Below are 9,575 nucleotides of genomic sequence, written 5' to 3'. Positions count from 1 at the left end.
GGTGGTCATCAGCTCAGTGTAGAACCAATCAAGAACTGTGATGGTGGGACCGCGACACAACCCCCTCTCAGCTCACTGACACACAGGTGGTCCTCAGCTCAGTGTAGAACCAATCAAGAACTGTGAAGGAAGAACCGTGACACATCCATGCTCAACTCGCTGTAAGCTCAGTGGAGTACCAATCAAGAACTCTGAAGGTAGAACTGCAACACAATCCCTCCCAGCTCAATGTCCGCACAGCCAAGCCTGCTGGACCTTTCCTCAGCTCAGTTCAGGACCAATCAAGACCGACCAGAACAGTTGGAGACGGCTTATAGAGACTCAGTACATTGAGACATGACACACAGGTGGAAATGTGTAAAGTGCCCTGCGTATGTAAATATGTTAAAGGGGTTTATTGCTACGTATAGCAGCGGGGAAGGAGTGGGATGTTTGAGTGGATACGAACATCTATGGATCATTTTAGATTTAAAGCTCTTACGTAATATAACATTTACTAGGGTCGATCAGCAGACACCTTTATCCAAAGAGATGGTGTCATTATGGAGGAGGAAGGGCATCTGGGCAACGTGTACAGCAGTCAGACAGACAGGCAGAGAGACTGAAAGACAGGCGGTAGACATATACAGAGACAGGGGGGAGGCCAAGCAGACAGACAGACAGCAAGATGGACACTGACATACAGACAGACAGACAGACAGACGGACAGACAAAGAGATGGACACAGAGACAAACACACAGACAGACAGGCAGACATAGAGACAGACAGACAGACAGACAGACAGACAGACAGACAGAAAAGGAGATGGACACATGGACAAACAGACAGACAGGCAGACAGACACAAATATGGACACAGACAGACAGACAGACAGACAGACAGACAGACAGACAGACAGACAGACAGACAGACAGACAGACAGACAGACAGACAGACAGAAAAGGAGATGGACACATGGACAAACAGACAGACAGGCAGACAGACACAAATATGGACACAGAGACAGACAGACAGACAGACAGACAGACAGACAGACAGACAGACAGACAGACAGAAAAGGAGATGGACACATGGACAAACAGACAGACAGACAGATAGACAGACAGACAGACAGACAGACAGACAGACAGACAGACAGACAGACAGACAGACAGACAGACAGACAGACAGACAGACAGACAGCCAGCCAGCCAGCCAGCCAGCCAGAGACAGCCAGACAGACATGGAAAGGGTAGAGGAACATTATGAGGAAAGTGTAGCTGAGCCAAACCCGTTATTGGTGACATTTTATTCGGGGAGTCCAATTTGTTCCCGGCCTCGTGGGAGTTATACAGTAACAGCTTCTCAGGCTCAGCTGCGCTCCGTCGTCGGTACATCAGACTCACAACAAGAAAGTTGAACCCACGCACACGCACGCACGCACACACACACACACACACACACACTGCTTGATTCAAAGCCTCCATAAAGCTGGTGTTCTCTGTGATGACGAGGCTTTGATTCAGTGTTGCTAACCGTGTGTGTGTGTGTGTGTGTGTGTGTGTGTGTGTGTGTGTGTGTGTGTGTGTGTGTGTGTGTGTGTGTGTGTGTGTGTGTGTGTGTGTGTGTGTGTGTGTGTGTGTGTGTGTGTCCATGCACAGACCTGAATGAATGCGACTCAAACCCGTGCAGCCAGGAGTGTGCAAACATCTACGGATCGTACCAATGCTACTGCCGCCAGGGCTTCTACCTGAAGGAGGACGGGCACACCTGCGAAGGTGAGATGGTTCAGTCAGGACCTTACCCGCGAGGTGTTGAGATGGTTCGGTCCGGACCTCACCCATGAGGATGAGATGATTCGGTCCAATCCTCACCCTTGAAGATGAGATGGTTCGGTCCGGACCTCAACCGCGAGGGTGAGATGGTTCAGTCCGGACCTTACCTGCGAGGGTGAGATGGTTCAGTCCGGACCTTACCTGCGAGGGTAAGATGGTTCATTCCGGAACTCACCAGCAAGGTTAAGATGGTTCGGTCCAGACCTCACCCACAGGGTGAGATGGTTCGGTCCAGACCTCACCGGCGGGGCTGAGATGGTTCAGTCCGAACCTCACCCAGGAGGGTGAGATTGAATCTGGGTGAAGGTATTTTTTACTGGATGTGTTTCCAGTGTATTTAGAAACAAACATTTTTAAGAAGCTATTTGTTAATGGAATGGAAAATCTTTGGGGGAAAGAAACGAGTCGATTCTATTCGGGGTAGTGGGTTGATTTCAGCTCTGAAGCAATTTGCTACATTCAGATCGATGGCACACTTGTCATCAAGCCAAGTTTGCATGCTTTTTCAACAATCGTGTCTGATCCTTTGTGACTGGTTGCTTTTACACACAGACACACACACACACACACACACACACAAGAAATATCAATAATAATATACAAACATCTACACATAGTGGATTATATGACTAACAATGAAATGCTTTGTGTGTGTGTGTGCGTATGCGTGTGCCTGTGTGTGCGTGCGTGCGTGCCTGTGTGTGTGTGTGTGTGTGTGGGTGCGTGCATGCGTGCGTGCCTGTGTGTGTTTCTCCGGTAGACATTGACGAGTGCTCCCAGAGCATTGGGAACATGTGTGCGTTTGAGTGCGTCAACGTCCCGGGGAGCTACCAGTGTGCCTGTCCCACCACGGGGTACACCATGGCCGCCAACAGACACACCTGCAGAGGTGAGGAGCCTGGACCCCCACGCCTCCTACCTCCTACCTCCTACCGCCTACCTCCTAACTCCTAACCACCTCCTACCTCCTACCTCCTCACCACCTCCTACCTCCTAACCACCTCCTCACTACCTCCTACCTCCTAACCACCTCCTACCTCCTACCTCCTAACCACCTCCTACCTCCTAACCACCTCCTACCTCCTCACTACCTCCTACCTCATAACCACCTCCTACCTCCTACCTCCTCACCACCTCCTACCTCCTCACCACCTCCTACCTCCTAACCACCTCCTATCTCCTACCGCCTACCTACTAACTCCTAACCACCTCCTACCTCCTACCTCCTCACCACCTCCTACCTCCTCACTACCTCCTACCTCCTACCTCCTAACCACCTCCTACCTCCTACCTCCTCACCACCTCCTACCTCCTACCTCCTCACCACCTCCTACCTCCTAACCACCTCCTACCTCCTACCTCCTAACCACCTCCTACCTCCTACCTCCTCACCACCTCCTACCTCCTACCTCCTCACCACCTCCTACCTCCTACCTCCTCACCACCTCCTACCTCCTCACCACCTCCTACCTCCTACCTCCTCGCCACCTCCTACCTCCTAACCACCTCCTACCTCCTACCTCCTAACCACCTCCTACCTCCTCACTACCTCCTACCTCCTACCTCCTAACCACCTCCTACCTCTTCACCACCTCCGACCTCACCACCTCCTACCTCCTACCCCCTACCTCCTCACCACCTCCTACCTCCTCACCACCTCCTACCTCCTAACCACCTCCTACCTCCTACCTCCTACCTCCTCACCACCTCCTACCTCCTCACCACCTCCTACCTCCTAACCACCTCCTACCTCCTACCTCCTCACCACCTCCTACCTCCTCCTACCTTCTACCTCCTACCTCCTAACCACCTCCAACCTTCTCACCACCTACCTCCTACCTCCTAACCACCTCCTACCTACTCACCACCTACCTCGTACCTCCTAACCTACTACGACACCATTCCCTTCCTCAGCGTCTGAAGTCTATTGCAGGCGTTAGTTTGTATTTCTTAGTAGGAAATGTACAACAAGATTATGAACGCATGACACCATCCATGCGTGTCATGATTATGAACACATGACACCATCCATGCGTGTCATGATTATGAACACATGACACCATCCATGCGTGTCATGATTATGAACACATGACACCATCCATGCGTGTCATGTGAGTCTGTGTGTATCCGAGCACGTTGATGCAGTCTACCTCATTTGGTCGTCACACAGCCCGGTCTAGGTTGGGGCTACTCACGATAATAAAGTATCCACGCTCATAACAACATGATCCATCGTTTGTTTGGCTGTGGCAGGCAGGGCAGATCGTTCGGAGAAATAATCAAAAACATGTTTTTTTTCCAGTGTCAACGGTGGGTAATTAGTGTTTGATGGATGGCGTACGGAAACCGTTCTCTCCCTGTTGCCGCAGTTCATGTGTAGACTAATGAGCAGCGCCTGAGGCCATGTCATCGCACCTCATCGTCTCCCCCACACAGATATTGATGAGTGCACCACCGGCGCCCACAACTGTTCTGGGGAGCAGAGCTGCTACAACATCCAGGGGAGCTATCGCTGCCTCTCCTTCACCTGCCCGCCCAACTACAAGAAGGCATCTGACACGTGAGTCTGCGCCCTCTGACCCCCAGGGGGCGTGATGCCCCCTTCCCTTGGATTGACCCTGTCGTGGTTTTACTTTGTCAGGCTTCTGTTTTAGTCGTTTTGGGAGAGGCCTTTATGCTGGACAACTTGCAAGGGATTCAACTCACCTTAACGTCAGTAAGGAGCAGGCGGTGGACTGAGAGTCAATTTAAATACAGATAAGAGATAAATGTTTGTAAGGAGCAGGTAGGTGTTAGACAGTGAATTGAAATACATTTCATTAAGGAGCAGGTAGGGGTAAGGTATCTTACATGAATACAAAGGGTTAACTGTGGATTCACTTAGTGTCAGTTATTCTTAAGTATTTGTACATTTTACATTGATTAATAAATCCATTGTTACTTTCTCTCTCCCTCTAATCCTGCCTGACTCTCCACACTCACAACGCTACATGCATGGGAACATATTAGCTTATAAGGAACTTGTGGCCATGCTTCATTGAAGGGGCCCCTTCACCACGCCTTACACCGTCCCAGTTGGGTAATGATCTGCGAGACAGGAGGATGATTGGCCTGAACTGAACATCGTTCAAATTGATAAGCACTTCGGCTCTCCCTGTTCAGTTTAATGGGCGTGTGACAGCGTTTCTCTACTGTCGTAAATCATTTGATAGACAATGCGAGAGAGAGAGACAGAGAGAGAGAGAGGGAGAGGGAGAGAGAGAGAGAGGGAGAGAGATAGGACATATATCCATCCACTGTAGAGACTAATGGCAGCTTTCGACCGAGTTCCAAATCTTTATGATCACAGTGGATCTCGGACAGAGAGGGCCTTGATTGATGCGCGCTAGATGATCGGATTTGAGCGGATTTGGTTTGTTGGTTTTCATCCTTTGCTGAATTTAGGAAACGCAAAGTGAAACCCACTATGTGGAGGGTTGCCTGGTTATTCTGGCATATGCAGGGTTTACCTAAAGTCTTCCGAAGACAAACAGGTTTCCACCTCTCCGTCTGTTTTTCTTCACTACTTACTACTTTGTTTTCATCCAGTATTATCCAAAGCGACTTCCGGTGATCAGGGGAAAAAATGCCATTAAGGAGCAGGTAGGGGTTAGGGCCTGTCACTCAGCGATGCCTGCAGGTTGAGGATACTGAGATATCAAACCGAGTACCTTCTGCTGGTAGTGAGGCACGGTGAGCACCACCACACTACCTACCGCTTTGATGGGATTCAATGTATTGAAGACAAACAGCTATTCTACAGCACGGGCGACACAAAGGCATAGAGGGTGACTCAAAAGCAACTGTACACTTATTTTAATATTTGTCCCATGAAGACTCGTTCACCAATAAACACGAATTAAGATTTATTTTTGAATGATAACATAAGAGAGAATATTTTGCATGATGAATCATTGGCGTGAGCCCCGTCACGGATCCAGGGCGACGGGTGGACTCGGCATATCCTGCCAGGACTAGCAAGGGCGGGGCCTTCCCCTGGACCGGTAGACTGGGGCAGACCTGGTGGTGGTGGGGTGGAAGGGGGAGCATCGAACGAAATACCTAAGCAGCAAAGAACATTAGACTACTCTTTATAAAGCAGGTGTAGGCAGGTGATCGGTGATTGGCAAACTGGCGCGTGTGAGTTGAGTCCTCCTGGTAGAACTTGCGCTAAAGCTTAGAAATATTTTAGGCAGTAGCTCAGGTGGTGGAGTGGGTTAACTTGTAACCGAAAGGTTGCTAGTTTGATCCCCGGCTCCTTCTAGTTGAGTGTCGAGGTGTCCCTGAGCTAGACATCTAACCCTCACCCTAACTGGGGTGAGGTGTCGCCTTGCGTGGTTGACTCTGTCGTCGGTGTTTGAGTGTGAACTGAGCCCCGGCGGCTCACCAGGTAGAGCGCGCAGTGGCGAACTTTGGCCTTTGGGGGCTCCAGGCGAACAGTGATTTGGGGGCCCCTGCATTATAGTACGGCCCGCCTCTGAGAGCGCGTACCATGAAGGCACAGTCCTGATCGCAGCAACCGGGGTTCGATTCCTGCCCGTGGTCCTTTGTTGCGTGTCGTCCGCTCTATCTCACATACCTTCCTGTCTATCTCACTCTACCATAATAAATGCTAAAATAAATCTTCAGGTTGCTTTGGATGAGAGCGTCTGGTAGAATGCCCTCATTGGAATGTAATGTAAATGCGTTTCCAACGTGTGCCTCGGTTGACGATGCTTTCCTCCGCCACCACCCTCTGCGTCTCCCAGGCGCTGCGAGAAGCTGGGTTGCCCGGGCAACGCGCCGGAGTGCCTGAAACTCCCGCTGCGCATCACCTACTACCAGCTCAACTTCCAGACCGACATCCTGACGCCGGCGCAGATCTTCCGCATCAGCCCGTCGCCCGCCTACGCCGGCGACCAAGTGTCCGTGGCCGTCACCCGCGGCAACGAGGAGGGCTACTTCAGCACGCGCAAGCTCAACGGCTTCACGGGCGCCGTGTACCTGCAGCGGCAGGTGCGCGAGGCCAAGGACTTCCTGGTGGACGTGGAGATGAAGCTGCTCAGACAGGGCAGCATGACGTCCTTCGTGGCCAGGATACACGTCTTCATCACGGCCAGCACCCTGTGAGCTCTGAGCACAGGGGGGGGGGGGGGGCTCTTCCTCGTGGATGCACGGGGTTTTCATCTTGTCCGGAACCTCCGCGAGCAGAAGGAGGAGGATTTGTCCACGGGAGGGAATGGGGGGATGGGGGACAGACGGATGGACGGACTGATGGACAGACAGAGAGACTGAATGGCAGTGGTCCTCAACTGCCGTGTTTTGTGGTAGGATTTCAGACTTCACTCGTACTCGCACTAGTCAACATTATCCGACTGTTTGCGTCAAATCCATATCACCAAAGAAATCGTTGTTGCTGTTTTTGTTTGTTTTTTGTTTTTGTTTGTTTTTCCGAGGCTTGGCCATACTTTACACGTCTATTTTGGCATGCGATGAAACACATATATCGATAGCCTAGGCCGCGGTTGTATTTTAGCTGATTATTTAAGGAAAACCTCACCAAAAGTTAAAATGACTATTATTTAATGATTTTATTGAAACTTAAATGAATGTATTGCTCTACTGCTTTATTTTATCCGTCTATAACTTTCATACATTTTCTTGAATAATTACCGTGTAAGAATTTAGCCAATCTCTCAATATTTCACTCTACATTAAAACGTTAAAGCTAGGGTAGGCAATCTGAAGAAACCGGCCAGAGTAGGCTACATTTTTAAAGTAACCAATAGAAAACGTCCAACCCTTCCCCTTTAGGCCTCCTTCCGAAGCCACCAATTACGTGACAAGGTAGACTGACAGGTCGTCCAATCATTGGCCTAACATAGGCGAAAAAAAGCTTCCAACATGAATTGCCTACGCTAGCTTTCAAAAACGTTTACAAAAGTCTGGAAGGGTTAAGAAATACCACAAATGGGGCACTTTTTGAAATTCAATTTTGCTGTTTACTCAAACTGTGGTTAATGTGTTCACTGTAGCGCATCTTTATAATAGGCTTATTTGTGTGATGTAAATATTGTTTCACAGACTTGATAAACACCGAGTTGGGTTGAGACGTGTGACCTTGCAGAGGTGTATTTTACCACCCTGTGTTTGGTTGATTCTGACACCTGGCATCATCTCAAATTCTTAAACCTTTTTACCTGAGAACTGGAAAAATATATGCGTTATTCACTTGTATTTAACTCAGGCCAGGGTATGAACATTTAAATATTCTGCACACCTGAGACATATCTCCATGTTGTGTCCATTCCAGTTATTCCTCTCAATTACTATTTCCAGAAGCCAAGTGGATTGTGGTTGAAGAACAAATACCATGATTGAGTGTTTATTTTTATTTCACCAATAAAGCTGCACATCATCGTCCAACCACTTGGGTGTGTAGTATATCCGGACATAATCCTTTATGTCCACATCATCAATTACCTTAATACGCTCGTGGCACCGATCACACCGCCTCTCTTCTTACCCGGCGTTCAAATAAATAATTGTTGGTGAACACCGCCATCTAGTGTTGAGAGCATGCAATGCATTATGTCTCTTAACATTACACGTTGCAAGAAATGATCACGTTATTAGACCTGTAGTAACTGATGCGTGTGCTTATATAAATTAGAGAGATGCAGACTGACTTTAGAGGGCAGCACATGCTGATGCTGATCCGCAGCCCTGGAATGTGGATGGAGGAATGTTGTGACTTGCACAACACGCGTATTGCGTAACACGTGCAGCAGCCTATGCACATGCAGTACTGCGCAGGTTTTCCATTCTCTCAAGAGATCGTCTGGGGCACATCATCACGCATGAACATGTTGGCCTCGCACTGATGAAGAACTTTGACTAATAACTGCTTAACAACGTAGCCTACAACTGTACAAGCCCTCAGTTGCTTCACGGTTTAATTGTTGATTTTATTGTAGATTGTGATATTGTGCAGCTATATGGAATGTGAATGTACAGAGTTATGTCAGCTTTTTTTTTTTTTTTACAGATTGCTTTTTAAAGGGCCCTTATTTTACCACCAGGTGTGATTAGCAATTACAAGCCGTTTCAATACCAGATGCATGATGGGTACCAGGCTAACCAGCGGACTGCAGCTAGTCGGCTCCCCCAGTCCAATGCGCGATGTCACCAAGTAACAGGGCAGGGCCGATTTTGATACGGCTTCTCATGGCCAATCACACCCTTTAGGGTGTCATACCTCATACCAAGGTTCTAACCCTAACCCCACACATCGACAAAAGCAGCTCTAGGTATCCTGAACGGTAAGTGGACCTATCTCTTCCACCTTACCAGTGATGGTTGCCTCAATGGCATAGCCCAATGGCTCCTACTCTTCTCGGGTTGTGACCCCATGTTAGGTCTGACCTTTCTGGAGGTTCCGCTGTCTTATGTCTCTGCTTCCACACACAGAGTTCTACCCCGATCTGCCGGAACCATCTCCATATCTGACCACCCCACGGGGCTCTCGACCCAGAGGTTGGGCACCCCTGACCTAATAGACACCTTTCCTTCTCTCTACTCTGCTGAGGTAAGAGGTGGTGGAGCTCCTTCTCAGGTTGGGACTACTTGAACATTCTCCGCATTCTCCCCGGGTGCCCTATGGAGGTCTGCATGAACCCGAATCAGCCACTGAAGAAACACGTTGTTTTTACACGTTGCTCTGCGCCGGCCACCCGGACGCC

General features: G+C 49.3%; 1 protein-coding gene across 1 annotated transcript in view; it reads left to right on the top strand.

The window, feature by feature from the left end:
- Positions 1-8,259, top strand: part of LOC132471124 (fibulin-2-like) — a 25,714-nt gene extending 17,455 nt beyond the window's left edge. The window contains exons 7-10 of the mRNA XM_060070198.1: positions 1,642-1,758; positions 2,576-2,704; positions 4,252-4,375; positions 6,603-8,259. Of these exons, the coding sequence (XP_059926181.1) occupies positions 1,642-1,758; positions 2,576-2,704; positions 4,252-4,375; positions 6,603-6,963 (731 nt within the window). The 3' untranslated portion in view covers positions 6,964-8,259. The remainder of the gene's footprint in view (positions 1-1,641; positions 1,759-2,575; positions 2,705-4,251; positions 4,376-6,602) is intronic.
- The last annotated feature ends 1,316 nt before the right edge of the window (positions 8,260-9,575 follow it).

This window comes from Gadus macrocephalus, chromosome 13, assembly GCF_031168955.1.
Source record: "Gadus macrocephalus chromosome 13, ASM3116895v1".
Taxonomy (NCBI): Eukaryota; Metazoa; Chordata; class Actinopteri; order Gadiformes; family Gadidae; genus Gadus; species Gadus macrocephalus.
Note: the sequence above shows the minus strand (reverse complement) of the source record. Positions and strands in the feature narration are given on the sequence as shown.